This window comes from Echiichthys vipera (assembly GCF_963691815.1).
Source record: "Echiichthys vipera genome assembly, chromosome: 8".
Taxonomy (NCBI): Eukaryota; Metazoa; Chordata; class Actinopteri; order Perciformes; family Trachinidae; genus Echiichthys; species Echiichthys vipera.
Window position 1 is genome coordinate 9,223,419 of NC_139833.1, and position 17,025 is coordinate 9,240,443.

Genomic DNA, 17,025 nt, shown 5'->3' on the forward strand with positions numbered 1-17,025 from the left:
CGATCCACTCCGCCACTGAGCCACAGTCGCCTTAGCATGTTTTTGATTATTATGTGATCGAGTTTCACTTTGACACGGGATGGAAAACCATGGTCTCCCCGGTAACGTCTGCAATTTAACAGTTGAAAAAGCATACAGATGATAAAAAGGTGCCAAATACAATAAATATCAACGTTTCTGTGGTTTGTAGAAACGTACAAAGCCAACATTTGTTTCTGGCGACCCAGACTGAGCCTTCGATGTAGCCCAGTACAGCACCACCTTTAATGTCCTTGTAGAGGCTTGAAAACAGCTAACTGTATAAATAGGTTAATGGGGAGCAAAATGCAGTTCACCCCCCTCAGTGTTGTCATGGCGATATGACCTAAACATACAGACCATAATGTTCTTTTGTCCCAGGCCTTAAACAGGTTTAATGATGCTGCGTAAACGACCTGCTTAACAAGGGGGTCAATGAGAAACTGCTCTGTTATGAAACCTGCCCCTAGTGGACACTCAGAGAACTGATGCTTTTGGAGCTTCCTGACTGGATCAAACAGGAAGTCGCTGTGGTGAGGGGTAGATTTGGACCCGGTCGAAGACAGCGAGTGAATGTGTGTGTGTGTGTGTGTGTGTGTGTGTGTGTGTGTGGGGGGGGGGGGGGGGGGGGGTGACTGCCTTATGCTCCCTATTAACTTATTTATACAGTTAGCTGTTTTCAAGCTTCTACATCCTCAATAATAAACGCATAATCAAATTCCCACATCTGCTAATGTCATGAACATTTGGAGCTTTGGAAAGACATGTTATGGCAGGCCTGTTGCATTGGATTACAACAAAATGTGCAAAGTATGAACCAAAAGGAACATGGAAATGACATTCTATGAATAATAAACAAATGGGAGTATAATAATTTTGCAATAGCACTAGGCCTGTATAATTAACCAGTAGCAGACACAGTAGCTCACTGCAGGCTGTTCCCTTTGGAAACACTGTGAGTTTTCATCGGGGATTATTAGGCTGCTATGACACTATGATCATTAAAGGGCGGCGGACCTGTTTCTTTTTTCATTTCTAGCTCATTGTGTTTCTAAGAGGACAGGGCTCACTGAACTGACTCAACTGTTTGACAGACGGCGGTGAAGGCGGAAGGAAATATGAGCCTCGGAGCCGTCACACCCCCTTTCTCTGAACACCGCAGACTCCAGCCGACACACAAACACTCACAAACACACACACACACACGCACACACACTTGACATAAACTGGGCACTACAGCACAGACGCACAGAAGAAGAAGCAGCCTAGGATAGCTATTATATTCAACGCGTTCCTGCAATTTTACACCGTGAATGTGACGAGGCGACACTGAACGACAACCGACCGGTGAGTAGTTTGTTTGTTTTCTCCATTCATTTATTACAATGTTGTGATCGAAAGTGACAATGCATGTACAGGAAATAGTGTATTCTAAATAGAAGCAATGTTGGGAGACGATGCTTACAGTCGTTGCGCAGCACAGGGATTCATGTATTCGCTGCTAAATACTGCATCGAAATGACATTTAAAGACCGGAAAAACAGCATCATATATGACTGCCCGTGCGACGTCAAGTGCGTCCTCTTGTCTGATAGATTTATTATTTTTCCGTCAAGCTCGATTGACGCGTCATTTTTGGCATTATGATGCACGGGGGAAACCAGAAGGATGCGCACCCCATCCAGGACATGATGACCCCGCAGGCTTTGATACACTTTCCTTTGGTGGAGTAAGGAGCATCTCACTGATGTCATTTAAAACAGAGTTTAGTGGACATATATCTGAGAGAGTTGAGTTTGCTTGAAGCCCCGCAATCAGGAGTCCACATCTATATCTTGAACATTGTTTCATGGTTAAGGGATTTCCAAAGTGCACCCTCTGGACCACCAGTGGATTCAAGGAGGAACTCAGTACCACAGTTGTTTAACTCCACCACTTGTTTTTACTGGTTAGCCCCAATGACTGAGAATGACTGTTGTGATTGCAGGTTTCACCCAGTTCTCCCTCCACCTACGGTAAACAGCTGTGCAATCTCGATCCAAGCCAAGCCTGTCATATATAGCAACAATAATTGTCTTTTGTGTTTACTGTAAAGGCTTATCTAAACAGGGTCTGTGGTCCAACATGAAACCATGTATGGCACCCAGTGATGCAAAACAAAGTTTATTTAAAAGATAATCACACAATTTCCTGTTCAGGTCGATCATTTTTAAACAAACACTACCTGCAAACACAGTGAAAAGGTGTGCCCACGTTTAAGTATGCTGGCACATACTGAAGCAGCAGTAACTAGCATGTAGTTTTGTTTTCCCTTTTGGTTGTGCCGCCTTCTTAGATCAACTTGCTATGGGAATGTGGCTTGGAATCATTGCAAACACTGACAAAGAAACAGGACATTGATGTAATGTGCGTGCAAGTTAATGAAATAAACCGGTAACCCTACCTGTAGCAGAAATGAAAATTCTGGTTCTACAAAATGTCACTCCATAATTAATTAATTACCATAACAAGATATACAGCAACTGTGTAACAAGCTTCACGTGGAGACTTTAAAGGTGCGGATAAAAACACAAAAAACAACTATATGTATTTTGGAAATATAGACCCATATCCCATCATTGGCCAAGCTGTTCCCAACTGACCGAAATAGAGAGGACCATAAGCTGATGAGTTCTCCCTTGTATGCATCAGAGTTCCACAAACATAGTGATGACAGACAGCTAAAAAGTATGTTGGTGTGAGGATGACAGTGACACTCTGCTGTATGCCATTTTTCAGGCACAAGTAGCCTTACAGTGGCAGGCTATTACTAAGAGTTAATTCATATTGTAAGAACTTTTCCAAAAAGAATTGAATAATAAGAAGCAGCACAAATACCTCCTAAAACCTCCTGAGAATACAGTAGAGCAGTTGACTGCCTTAGTTAGCAGAAAGTTAGCTGCAACTGGCCTCATGTTGCCTTTAAACTTGTGGCCAAGTTTAATACCAGGCTGAACTGCGTTCTCGTCTGTCATTGTGGGCAATTAGCAAAGAATAATGTGGTCAGGACTCTCTGCATGAGGTCATCCCATCTGTCTCTCTAGCAGTTACAGTAGCTTCCTAAATACAAACGAAACTCTGCTAGTCTTCGTTCAGACACAAATAAATCGGGCCACTCAGAAGACGGTTTTATTTTTTTTTATTTAATAACCCACAAAGGAAGCTGAAAAGTTTATCTGGACTTGAGCAGCTCTGCCAGTGGCTTTGCCATCCATTAACTGCCCATCATGTGAAGGGAACACTAAGAGCGACTGCCACATTTCAATAACCAAAGATTGTGCCAGTGACAGTTGCTGTGGCTTTTCTGAAATAGCGAACGGGGTGTCTCAGGGGCACATATAGATAGCAAATGTGATTCCAGCTGCCAGTGTGGCATCCAAGTCTTAATGATACGGCAGTTGATTGAGTGGAGTGTTTCTCCTCCTATGCTTTGAGCGATGTATCAAGTTGCTGGACCATTGTTGATCGGAGCTACTTTTGCCGTTACATGAAATAAACAGCTGATGAGGATTACACAGCTGTCGCTCCATACTCCAATGGGGGCGCTTAATCATGTGTGTGTGTGTACGTGCATGTGTATGTGTGTGTGGGTGTGTGTGTTCTTGAATTTCTATCTATTTTACTATTCAAACCCTATTTATTCACTGGTGTTTTATGTTTTCTATCTTGCGATGTTGAAGACCTGTTTTTCTGGTTCTACATGCTGTTCCTGTTCATACAGAGTTGATCCTGGTATAAGGGTACTAAAGTTGTCCATTAAGATATCAGTTAACAAGCTCAACCTTTTATTTTTGTGAGACAAGTTTATCATGAGGTGGTTTATTATTACTAGACCAATATCATCCATCTTAAAATGTTACAACTGATTATAGGCATTAGATAATCAACAACAAAGAGAGGCAGTGATACAATAAAAAAAAGACTTTAAACCAGGGAATATGTTGGTTTTTATGCCTCATAGAATTTGGTAGGGAGTTGACTGTGACGACAGTTGAAGTGGTTAGTTCAGTGTAAGGATGTGGTAAAAGGTGAGAAAGCCGACATCAAGGGCACAAATGGAATCAACTAAAAGTCTTCACAAGTACAGTAGGACACGTGTGTGCGCATGAGTGTCAGTAACTCTGTTTGTGTGCACAATTCTAGTAGTGAGTGATCAAAGACCCAGCTTAACGCAGCCTTTTAGAGAGGCTGAAATCTCAGTGATTAGGCTGCCGACCACACAGCGTGGAGCCGGGACAGCTGCAGCTGGTTATCAATCGAGCGTTCAGAGAAAAGCTATCGAAACAGATACCACTGTATACTGAGTGGGCACTCTTTCAAGCATACACTGTACCGTATATACAGTCCTAATGCAATACCTTGGCTGTGGAACCTTAGCTTTGCATAGCTATTTCTGCTGACACCCATTAGAAAGGAATTTTTTTCAGCCACATGAAAAACACAGATTTGTTGGTTTTAAACATTTAATTACAGCTATAACAACAAATAGAAGAGAGTATAATAACTTATTACAACTGAGTTTCCCACCATCAACGGTATATAGAGTAAAATAAAGAAGGTTGTTGCAATTGGTTTTACTGTTTAGCTACCACATACTGGAAAGGGGCACATCTGAATGCCATTCTTGAAAAGTGCAGAGTAAGCTAAATTGACGGTCTGTTGAGGCTGAACCCTACAGGAAATTATTCTCTGAAAGCCAAAAACAACAAGCTGTCAGAAATGAGGAGAGTGGGAAGTTCATAGAGTATGAGGAGGAGGCAGGGGATGATGGATCCATTTCAATGCTCTCCAAAATAGTAGCTAGGATGCACACTGGGACCACCATATGATAGCGTGCGCTGGTTTTGAAATCCCTGTCATGTGTAGTCGGCAATTTCCTCCTTCCAAAGTCCCTGAAGATGACTCTCATAATGAAAGATCAATTATTTGATCCCTGGCATTTACTGTACGCCTAGGATCATATGTCATGGATAATAATGCCTTGTGGAGCGTGGAAGGAGGCTCTTACTATAGAGGGGAGTCGAGAAGTAACATCCTTTGAAGTGAAAAGTGTACAGAGGCCTGAGAGCACGGAGGATCCACTCCAAAGAGCATTTCTTTGGTAGCAGACTCAAAACAGATCATGTATTACATGCAAATGTGACAAGATTAGGTAGCTACAGAGGAAATGAATTATTTTCCCGTCTGGTGGGCTGACTCAGTATTTATCTTTGGACTAATCAGGTGTGACTAACAGTAACCAGTGCTTTTCATCACACATGAAGAGGCATTTGGAAAAAAAAAACAGGCACATACTAGATTAGACCAGTCTCAAAGCTCCTCCATTTGTGGTGTGAAAACACATTTTTGCAGCTTTGCATCCTATTCAATAAGCATTACACAGTTCGCTCTTCCATTACTTCCTCAAAATGATCATCTCAGTCATTTGTGCTAAATATTTTAAGCCACACCTGTTCACATCTCTGACTCAACTGTCACTGGTGGAGGTCACAAGTTCGAACTAAATGGAAAATATAGTGTATTTAAGATAATGAAAGTGTGGACAAGTAGCAAGGCTTGGAGTAGATTGGGGGGACTTATCTCATATGCATGGGCTAATCAGTCAAAGGAATGCTGAGACTGAGCATACTTGCTTTCCTTTTTTTCACCTTATTTGGTCTTTTCTTGTGAAGACTATAACGACAGAAAAAAACATTTCTGTCAGCACTTTTTATATGATTTCAGCAGATTTACCGTACATTCAGTGTAATGGAGTAAAAGTACTGTATGTGATCCGACTGATAATGGCATCTTTGTGTTAGTATTTTATAGTGGGCTCCACAGTTAAGTAGTCAGATGACTGACGTAAGACTGCCCTCTATGCAAATGATCAGTGACTAAATAAAACTGGTTCTGTTTGGATGCCCTACACTATTGCCTTCTTCCTTTTTCACAGCTGTTGTGTTGCTTCACTCAGCTTTTGCTTTGAGACAGCTTTTGATGTGCATCTCGGATGACTAATCTGTCAGATATTGAATTTCGCAAATCTTTGACTCGTACTTTTCTGTGATAAATGTTCATTCAGATTATTATTGTCCATTCTGTGCAGCCAGAGCTTTTTGAAGGTGAATTATAATTTTTTTTGTACATGTATTGTTGTATTAGATTGTCCAAAAATCCTAACTCGGTTGTACAACCCCTTTGTGTGACAGTTTGAGGTGGGCTGGCTGCAGCGATGTCCAGATCCACAAAATCCGCCTCAAGGTCCCGGAGCCGCTCGAGGTCCCGGTCAAGAACCCGCTCTACCTCTCGCTCCAGGAGTCGCTCCAGATCCCGTTCCAGGAACCGCCACTACCGGTAGAGTTCCATTTCATGAAAAATCCTCTGTTCTTTAGATCATGATCTATTGACTATATTGGGTTTCTGTGTTTAAGATCAACTGCATTTTCTTTGATTGTTGAAGATGCCTCTGTGTTGCTAGATCCGACGTATTAAGGAAGGTTTTATAACTCATTCTTAGAATGTATTATGAAGTATTTATAAAGAATGCCACATAACGCTATCAGTATGAACGATCCAGTCATTTGTCACGAAGAAATGATAAACTAGCAGCAGGTGCAGCAGGCAAAGTCATCAGTATAGACATACTATATTTTCAGCAAAGCTCCCTCCAGTCAAACTCTTATCTAGTAAATCTTATCTCAAAAAGGACTGACCATGCAATGCGCTGGTAAGATTTGTAAAACCAGCACATGCAGGTAGTTTAGTTGTGAACGTGGGAATGCCAACAAGCAGCTCTGTGTTCTGTTATAAGCAGCATATCCTGTAAGCTACATATTTTTTGATTTCCATCTGCAAGACCTCGTCTTGTCCTGGACTTTATGGCTTTGGTTCTCATGAACTCACAATACTTGTGTAGCGTATAATGGATTTGGGTCGGACTCAAACTCTGGAGTTGGCTTGTGTATCAAGAGGAAATTGATGTTTGAGAAAGAGTTCAGCTGCCGGTTTGTGAATTTACTTAAATTAGAGTGAATATTCTTGCAGTTTGCATTACGTGGGAAAACAGTTTTATATTAGTCGACCTCTGTGGCTTATGCAAATATTTTATCAAGCCTTTAATGAAGAGGGCAGTATTGGCTGTTGGTTGGTTTGATTAGATAAAAATGTCCCGGTTATGAGGTGAATCTGCTGGCTATAATGGAAGAAAAAGCAAGGCTTCATTCGATGCCTTTGCTGTTTCTGGCATAATGACTGTGGCATGGCAGTAAAATGGCAGGGCGGCTCATTTCCTGGCAGGGTTGCAACACATATTAAAATTAGCATAAAGAAGAGACATGGAAGGAATCTAATGGTTTACTCTTCCTGAGCCCATCTTGCATGTGTGCAAATGTGTTTGTGGTTGCACTGAAACGGGGGAAAGCCTGAATGCACACATTTGCATGAGTTGTATAAAAACACAGATTAAAATACAAAGACACAAAAAACACTCACACATTTTGTATCCCTACATCTTCTTCCTCTTCAAAACCCCTCCAACATGTTGACAGGTCTAATGACTACAATCAAATAGGTCCAATTTGGAGCTTTTTTCTCCGCTTTCATAGCATCTCTTTGCTTTTAATCAACTCAGTAGTTAAATGGGTCAAAGATGCAGAATGTGTCTAAGCAAAACAGTCACTATCACATGTTTAATAAGAGAAGACCTATACATTTAGGCAACATTAGGATGTGCTGTACTTTAGTGGAGCAGTCAGAAACAGTAAAAGACTCACTAAACTGGTTCAAGAGCCAGTATACAGTAGCTGGCAAGCACAGATTCAAAGGATTAGAGAAGACGTTTTTTTTCCCCCTCACATGCTCCATGTGACTCCCTGCTCCACCAGAGTTGGCCAGAGGAGATGTAGTATCCGTAGCTCGCACTGTGAGTGTGCAGTGCTGCTCAGTGCGCTGCTTTCTTTCTTTCGCTGTATTCAAATGAGAAAACACACTCGGTGAGTCTTGTGCTTTATTAGCCTTTGTTCATGGCTTTAGCATTTCTTTGCATGTAGTGTGGAACTGTTTTGTGCTGTCAATTTAGAGTATTCTGCAAAAGGCTTTGTATGTATTCTTTTCTTATGTATTTCTTAATATATGTACATTTTAGCAGGTCATTTATATTATATTGAGTTTCTAATGGGGAGACTGGCTGAGCAGTTTTTTAACTTATCGACAGTTGTAGAAAAGTTGCCGAAGGTGTAGCTGTAGATGAAATGCTTCAAAGAACATTAAAGAACTAATCTGATGTCCACACTACATTTGCTACATTCATAATTTAAACTTGTGGATGTTGGGTCGATATATGTTAAGCTTAAAAAGAGCATGTTGGGCTGATTAAATCACTGTTTTAAAAGAGAGAACATGCCGTATCATGGTTATGATATATCCTTGTACTATGTAAAAGGTTCAGGCAAGAGAACAATGTCAGAAGTGCAGCAGAGCCACCATGTGGCCTAGTCCAACCCTGCAGCCTGGCCCATCACCACACTGGGAAATCTCTGCTTTCCTCCATTCATGCTTGTTGTGTGTGCTCCTGTGTGCTAACATATGTTTTGTCAATTCCAAATGATATATGGATGCCAGATGCAACTGCATTACTATATTTATATTATGTGTTTTACGGTGGTGTATGTCTTTTCCATATGTTAGGCCAATAGTAGCCTGACTTGGATGTTATGTTTTGAGTCTGTTGAAGTGGCAATCTAAGTGGCATTTGTTGTTGTTTTTTATTTGGCTATAAGCCAGGTCATCACTGTGATATACTGCCCCAAATATTTATCTGAAAAACAGTTTGTGCACTACATGTACTATCATTGTCTATTCAGCCAAAGTGGCATTCAATGCTCTACATTGTTCTTTTCCCTTGAATAGTCAACATCAAAGATTTGAATTCTTACCAGGTTATACTACATTTGTGTAATGTGAATACTGTAGGCTATATCATGACACATACAACAGGCGCATATGAATTCATCCATTTGTATTGTGAATCTAAATTACATATTACCATATTACTGTACATTATGTGGGAGGGAGTGTTTGTGTTGAGGCTATGAGTTACAGTTTCAAGTAGTCTTGTATTAGATTGCATTCCAAATTATCCTCAAAGCAATTTCAGTCAAAAGCAACTGGACTTGGTTATTGATAACCAAGTCCAGTTGCTTTTGACTGAAATTGCTTTGAGGATAACGATGACCTGGACAAATGAGAACATTCACATCCTTTTTCCAAGTTATAACTGTGCTTTCTTTTCCCCCCTTGCTTTTGCTCCCAGCTCAAGGTCTCGGACACGGTCAAGATCTCATTCTCCATCTCATTACCGGGAAAAAAAATATCAGAGAGGATACCAGAACAATCGTGAGTTCCGGGGCTACCACCGCGGCTTCCGGAGGCCGTACAACTTCAGAGGCCGAGGGCGGGGCTTCTTCCCACGTGGACGCTATCAGCGTGGTGGTGGTGGTGGCTATAACAACAACAACTTCCGCCCCAACTGGAAGAATTACAAGCAGTACCCTCAAAAACAACAACAGCAGCAACAGCAGCAACAACAGCAGCAGCATCAGCAGCAGCAAAACTATTCACGAGGACGTTCTAACGACCTCCAACAGCGCTCAGGAAGTCCCCCACGTGGTCATGGTCACCGTTCTGACCGATCCTCCACGCCATTATCCAGGCACTCGCACAATTCGTCCTCTTCCTCGCACTCTTCATCCCCCAAATGCAGGCCAGCCTTGTTGCTGACTAACCAAAACTCCAAAGATGTGAAAGAGGAGCTCTCGGCCTCCAAGGAGGTCGAAAAGGGAGGAGGAGATGTGGAGGCAGTGGAGCTTGCTGGTGTGTTGGCAGAGGATGCCAAAGAAGGCGCATGCAGTGGGAAAACTGAGGGGAACTGGCAGGGCCTGACAGGCTGCAGCAGCAGTCCGAAGAGAATGAGTCCTCTGGCAAGCTCTGCTGTTATTCTTGGTCAGAACAGCCAAACTACTAACCAGTCTAGTCCTTCCCCTAAAATCCCAAATAACAGCAGCAATGGCACCCCCTCCTGGAAGATGGTGTGTAGTTCATCCACAACAAAAAAAAACTCACACGAAGGTCTAAATCCAATGCTTCCCAGCTTTGACTTCTTCTCCAATGAAGAATACCTGGATGGAGATAAAACAGCAATTTCCATTGCCTTCAGACAGTAAGGCTTATTTTACTTACTTTATTTCTCAAATAGTTTTATCAAACTATGCAAGCTTTATAAATATGCAGATATAATGTTGTGAATCATTGCTTAAATGCATTAACATGCCTTTTTTAGATGACAGTATTTTACCATTTCTTTGGCTTTAGGTAGTCCAAAAAAAAAAATCCAAATTCTGTGTGCTTTTGTCCAACAAAAGGTTCCATTAAGGGCAACTGGACTGACTTTTAGTGGATGTATGTCGTCGGTGCGCAGGTGCCCCATTGGATTACATTGCAGCCAGGTTCACAATGGCCTGTGCTCAAACTCATTACTGGACCAATTTTAAAGAAAAACTTGTTGCATTTAGTCACTTACATAGATATACATGGGGAAATAGGGTTATGGTTGAAAAATACAGAGATTCCAGCTTTAAAAAAACAAAACATTTTCAAGCGTCTTCAGTCAAGTCCAGGTGCCTTTGATTCAACCCTTTCTTGGATACCCATGACCTGGATGACCGACAATCATTAGGTGTATGCTTCATCATGACCTATCATAACTAAAATACTTATGGCACATTTTTTCTCTGTTGTTTTAGTAAAGGCTCTAATTTGACATCTTCTATTGGTTTCATTTTTGCTGTTGTCTCACATGTTGCATGCCCAGTTAGATGCAGCTCTTTATTTCTTTGTCATTTCTTAGGTTTTTGGAGGAGCAGAAAAATAAAAAAGCTAAAGCTTGGGAAAATGGCAAGAACACAGAAGTGAATGATGTGGATATGGAACAAGGGAAAGTGAATGGCAAAGCATCCACGACTATCTCTGACTCAGTGTCAAGAAAGAACAAGGAGGACACTGATGGTGAAGTGTCTCTGAAGAGCTTTTTGAAAGCTTCACCTTTTCTGTCTGCTGACGAGGAGGAGGTGATAAGCAAGCCTCATTCAAAGTCACTTAACAGAGACTGGCACAATGGGGACGACTCCCCAAAGCCAAAGATCAAGGTCACTCACTCAGCCCGGGAGCTGTTTGATGAATGCTTTGGCAAATGGCAGAATGTGGCCTACTCACAGGTAGCTAACAGTGACCTTGACACCATGGCAGAGGACATATATCTCAGTGGAAAGCAGGATAAAGCAGCGACCATTGCTGCTGCTCTTGCCAAGAGGGAGTTAGCAGGAAAATTTGAGGAATTGTCCCCAGATATGGGGGGTAAAGCCAGGAAGATGGCAAGATCTCCCTCCATTCCATCCCCTACACCACAAAGGAGGAACTCTGACAAAGAGTTCAGGGGAGAGGATGCGCCTTTCATGTCCTCAAGAAAACAGGAAGCAAAATTAAATATCAGAATGGATTTCCTTGGAGATAGCCTGATGAGGTGAGCATCCAATAATGGTTTCTGCCCCATACAAGGTCTGTCTATTTCTTTAGACAAAAATCAACCAACTAAAGAATTTCTTTGTCATTTTCAGCTCTCCTGATTTTTTAGCTCAGGAGCGACAGTTGTCTCAGGATCTTGTTCAGTCCTCAAAAAAGGATCAGGAGTTTCGCTCGATCTTTCAACATGTTCAGGCTGCTCAGTCACAGAGGAGTCCCTCTGAGCTGTTTGCTCAACACATTGTCACCATCGTTCACCACATTAAAGGTGAGTCCTCATCTCTCTTACTGTACTTACACTATTAAAGAGTTGAGTAATCTAATTATAGTTGCTTTTTTTCCAGGAACTGCCAAATCACACTACATGTTTAATATGATTTGGTCATTAAAGTAACTCAACACTGTAACCTTTTAAATGAAAAACAACTTCATCAAAAGTTGCAGGTTCTCTGCAAAGAAAAGCCACATTATGTTTTTGAGGGGACTGTAAAACAAAGCCTTCAAGTGCTGACTAAGGCTTTTCTACAGTATAATCCTGTGGCACATGGGAATTTTCAATTTTGTTCACAGTTGGATGGACAAGTGGCAGACGCTAGAAGCACTGACTACTTAAACAGATGTTTTCACTGTTTCCCTGCACAGCTCATCACTTTCCCTCATCTGGAATGACTCTAAACGAGCGATTCACCATGTACCAAAGACGAGCTGCAGAGAAGGAAATGATGAAGCCAAGAAAAAGCCCAGAGATACACAGGTAGAGTCGCCTATTGAGTGACCCTCTCACCTTCAGTGTGCTGTGGCTTCACCTCCTCTTTTAACAGCTTTCAGGTATTTCTCTCCCCTTTCCTACCTGAAATCTTGGCTTGTTTGTTCTCATGCTCGGTGGAGGTCAGTTTTGTTTTCCCACCATTGTTTCTTTTCTTTTGTCTGTTTTGTGTCGTCTCTGCAGTTTGATGAAGCTCCGTCGTTGGGGCACCTGTCCTGTGGTGCCTGTACTATGTGCATTTAATTATCATGCCTGAACTCTGTTTCTCCCTCACAGGAGAATTGATGTTTCACCAAGAGCTTTTAAGAAACACTCTCAGCTTTTTGAGGCGATGAAAAGCTCAGAGGATGGCACTTACAAGGTGACTGAACATTTTGCAGTATGAAGTATGTTGGAAAAACAAACCACAGCAAACGAGTGAGCACGCCAGAAGCCTTTAGACTGCACTCTCTCCTTGAAGGGAGATGCACAGTCTAAGAAATGCAAATGCCAAATAAGGCAGTTGACAATTGTTATATATCGCCCTTCACACATGGTGAATTGCTTAGACTGTGGGCACAAGCCTGACCAAGGCCAATGAATCATATAAGTTCAGAAACGGAAGCCACTGAGCCAAAGCTGTTGAAAGGACTCTAAGAAATTTTCTTCGTAAGTATTATTTAAAAAAGTAAGGAACGGAAATAACCAGCAGCAAGCACTTTATGCACCTGTGCTTATATTTACATGCTTAACTTTCTGCGAAAACCCTCAATATTTCTTTACTGATACGCATGGACACTTATGGTCAAGCATTTGTAAACATGAGGTGCAAATACTACAAGATACATTGAATCAAACTGGTTAGACTTAACTTAGCATGAACAGTCCTATCTTCTTTTCTCTTCACCAGTGTTACAAGAACCAAACTAGTCATTTTGCCAGTAGCTCAAAAACTTTACACCAGCAACTATTTCCCAAAGCATAGCTCAAAGTTTTTAGATTGGTTTCCCACCTTACAGGCAGCTATTGGTTTAATTTCACGTTTTTTAAAGTATGATAATCAACTTACAATGACTCGAAACTTGTTTGAAACAGGAAATGCATCATTGTGCATATGCAAGGACCCTTTTGAAAACACTGAAAATACTTGGAAGCACCCGTCTCTGAAGCTCTGATGTTCAAAATGTGGGAATTGTCGGCTGGAAGTCATGTTACAAAATGGAAGACACACAAGCAAGGATGATGTGAAATATACTGGTGCTGTTTGTTGCTGTAGTGCAACAGATTCTTGAAGTATTGGATACTGGACTTTCCCACCAGCATGAACGCACCAGTAAGGAGGTTTTCAAAACCCATCCTTCCGGAGGCTGGCACTACAATAACTTAACTGACACAAAATACAGCTGACTGATTATTGATAATGACGGACTGCCTATCTGAAGCAAAGTTGATTTTCTTAACGTATTTAAACAGCTGCTTTGAAGGCAGAAAATTCAGTCTAAAAACTTATGCTTTGGAGAATGGTTCAGAATTGAAAGTAAGCCTAAAAAATGCAAAACTACTGGTTTAGCCTTTTAAGTGCACTGGAAAATACACACCAGAATGTCTTGGTTTTATACATGCCAGCTGCTATTACTCAGGTTTCCCCCTTTATCCATCGACTTTACATTCTGTCGTTTACAAACCAGCTTGGCTGAGTACAGACTGATAGCATTTAAAAGTCTGTCCACGACGTTGTGTTTTTGATTTGCTCAGGATGGCGGAGAAAAGGTGAAGGGCGACCCAATGGACCTTCGTTTGGATATTGAGCGCCGTAAACAATATTCCGCTCATGAAGAAGATTATAATCAGGAGCGAGGAAGAGATGTGGGAGACTCTCCAGATTCTAGCAGAGAGAGATCTGGGGAAAAGTTATCCAAATCTCACGAGAAATCAAAGTATGTGCACCTGCCCTGTGTTTGTTTCAGACGATCAACAAATATGTTGAATGCTGTTGTTCATCTACCTAGCATGATAAACTGTTGGCCATGAACCATTTCGCATTTACCATTTGTCCTTTTAGGAAAAGTAAGAAGAAGCGCTCTCGCTCAAGCTCATCCTCATCTTCCTCGTCCTCTAAGTCCCAAAAAGAAGATTTTCCCCATGACAAGTCTGATTCCAAAGATAAAGGCTTTAACAGGGCCCAGTTGGGTCAAACAGAGTCACCAGGATCAGCAGAAAGGGGAAGAACACGAGGAGGATTTGTAAGTTTCAGGCATGGCATTGTATTAACAGAGGAGCAAAGTTTGAACGGTTGTGTCGGGTTACACTGTGCAATTGATTTTCACAGTTTGCTGTGTATCAATAATTTTCCTTTTCAGTTACTTTTCTTTCTGTCCAATTACAGCAAGTCCGGATTCGTGGGCGGAGCTGGAACAGAGGCAATTATCAGGGAAATTGTTCGATTAGTAACACCACGGCAAACATGGCAGTACAACAAAAAAATGAAGACTGGGACCCAGAGTACACTCCCAAAAGCAGGAAATACTACTTGGTAGGGTCAATCCCTTTCAAGTAACGCCTCATTAAACCAAAGGGTGTCATTTAGTCTAATGTAGCTCAAAAGTATACTTTTGAGATTGTTCTCTTGTCACACCTCCATCCTTTCTTTTCTCAGCACGATGACAGAGAACGGGAGGCAGAGTGCAAGTGGGTGGACAACCGAGGAAGAGGACGGGGAGGCTTCTCGCGTGGAAGGGCACGATTCATCATACGCAAAGCCTCTGGGGGCCCCAACACCAGTAGTCCCAAATGGGCCCATGACAAGTTCCAGATCGACAGGGTGCAAAGTAACGCGCAGGAAGAGGAGACAGAACAGGACCATAAAGATGGGGAATCAATGGAGAGAATACTTGAGCAGTGAAGCAGTCTGCAGAAAATCTTAATTTTCTTCTGTGTTGTTATGGGATGTGACACAGTGATTATATCAAACACAATGGATTCATAAATGCATAATGTTTTTTTAAGACTCTTTTATGCTTTAATGTCAGCATAGGATACTCACTTTGACTTGACACAACGATTTTCCACATCAGGATAGAAGTCATAACTAGTAGAAGCACTGTTTAAGGGTGAATTGCTGTTTATCATAAGAATTTAGGATTTATGTTACATGCTTTTTTTTGCTTTATACGGTAAAGGGAAATATTACACTTTTCTTGCAGAATCGATTTTTAAGTAGCAAGAGAAAACCACGTTGTAGATCAAATCCGCTTGTGCCTTATACGTGCATATGAAGAAAGGTTTTGTGAGTGGGTTACAAGATAAATAGTTTAAAATAGTTTTAGAGAATCAAGTTTGTTGTTTTGAGCTGTGTCTTGTCTGGATTAAAATGACAGCAATGAGTACACTGTAGTTCATGTTGACATAAAAACATCACTGTTTAGCCAATTCAGCACTCTACATATGACCCTGATCTGACATGGGACCAAACTGTATGGGGTCAATGGTTATGCTCTACTGTCTTTCATTGTACAACCGATCTGCAATACTAGCTGGCAGCATAGCAGACTGTTATAAGGATAACTACCTGTACATTTAATGTGTTGCTGTCAAACATTTCTGTACGTTACAGTAGCTCTTGGATACCACTAATCAATGTATAATATTGATAGTGATTATATGTTTTTTCTCCCAAAGACATTCATTGTAGTTTTTTTGTACCTGGCTAGGCAGGATTTTGACTTTGTCTGTAAAGGAACTGCCATAGATCTCTATGTGTTTTTAATTTACTGTCTTCTCCTGCCAACGATTATTTAATCAGTTATGTTACTTCTGTTCAACTGTGTCCACGTTGTGATGAAACAGGCTAAAAATTTGCATTTGTTTAGTCTATAGTTTGTAAAGAAACATAATTGTAGAACAAGGATTAGAGTATTTCTAAGCATAGAATAAGATTCAATGAATATCTGATGACTATAAGCCTAGGACTAGGCTCATCTGTTTGGCTAACTGCCCATACAATTCAATCCCATGATTTATGTGCCTTGCTGTGGGTCTGCTGCTCTAATTTGTACAGTACAGGCCTAAGGATTGAGATTCAAATCTATCTGTTTAAAGGTTACCTGGCTGGGGAATATTGCTTTTTTAACATAGGTGTTGTTAATGTTTTTTTTCTTAGAGACTGTAAATTAAAGAGACACTGATGACTTTAATGTTCGTCTTGATGTGTTTTTTATTGTAATCTCTAACTTTATTAATCCCCCTGGGATTATTAAAGTATTTTCTGATTTTGATTCTGATTAAAGATCTAAGAGAAATCCGGGTTTATCAATTGACAAACCACTTTGCGGCAATCATAGTTTTTTCATGGGAAACACACACTTGCATGTCCACAGCTAAAGTCCCACCAGTTTGCACAGTGACACCAGAGGGGAGTTAAACAGAAAGTATCAACTAGCATCAATCCGACTTTTTCAGTCCTGGTATCGGCCAATAACAAGTACCGATCCGATACTATTATTTCATTAATAAGCCGTATGCCTCACTGTGTGGCTGGGATCATTATTGTATGTGTAACATTAGGCTTGACTTAAAGCCTGTAGGTGATATCAAACAGACTCTTTGACTCAGTCCACCAAGACTCTTAAGACTGTTAAATTTGATAATGACATTTTTATTATCTTCTA

At 41.1% G+C, this 17,025-nt stretch overlaps 1 protein-coding gene across 3 annotated transcripts; it reads left to right on the forward strand.

The window, feature by feature from the left end:
* Positions 1-1,213: 1,213 nt before the first annotated feature.
* On the forward strand, positions 1,214-16,551 carry thrap3a (thyroid hormone receptor associated protein 3a). 3 transcript variants are annotated; one of them, XM_083918166.1, is made up of 11 exons: positions 1,214-1,365; positions 6,249-6,393; positions 9,350-10,255; positions 10,943-11,614; positions 11,709-11,881; positions 12,256-12,367; positions 12,656-12,740; positions 14,114-14,295; positions 14,421-14,601; positions 14,745-14,891; positions 15,015-16,551. In XM_083918166.1, the coding sequence occupies exons 2-11, from the start codon at positions 6,272-6,274 to the stop codon at positions 15,258-15,260; spliced, it is 2,826 nt and encodes a 941-aa protein (XP_083774292.1). In that variant the 5' UTR covers positions 1,214-1,365; positions 6,249-6,271; the 3' UTR covers positions 15,261-16,551. The 3 variants fall into 3 exon arrangements, with proteins under 3 accessions (XP_083774292.1, XP_083774293.1, XP_083774294.1); XM_083918167.1 differs by lacking the exon at positions 1,214-1,365 and adding an exon at positions 6,028-6,161; XM_083918168.1 differs by lacking the exons at positions 1,214-1,365; positions 6,249-6,393 and adding an exon at positions 7,938-8,030.
* The last annotated feature ends 474 nt before the right edge of the window (positions 16,552-17,025 follow it).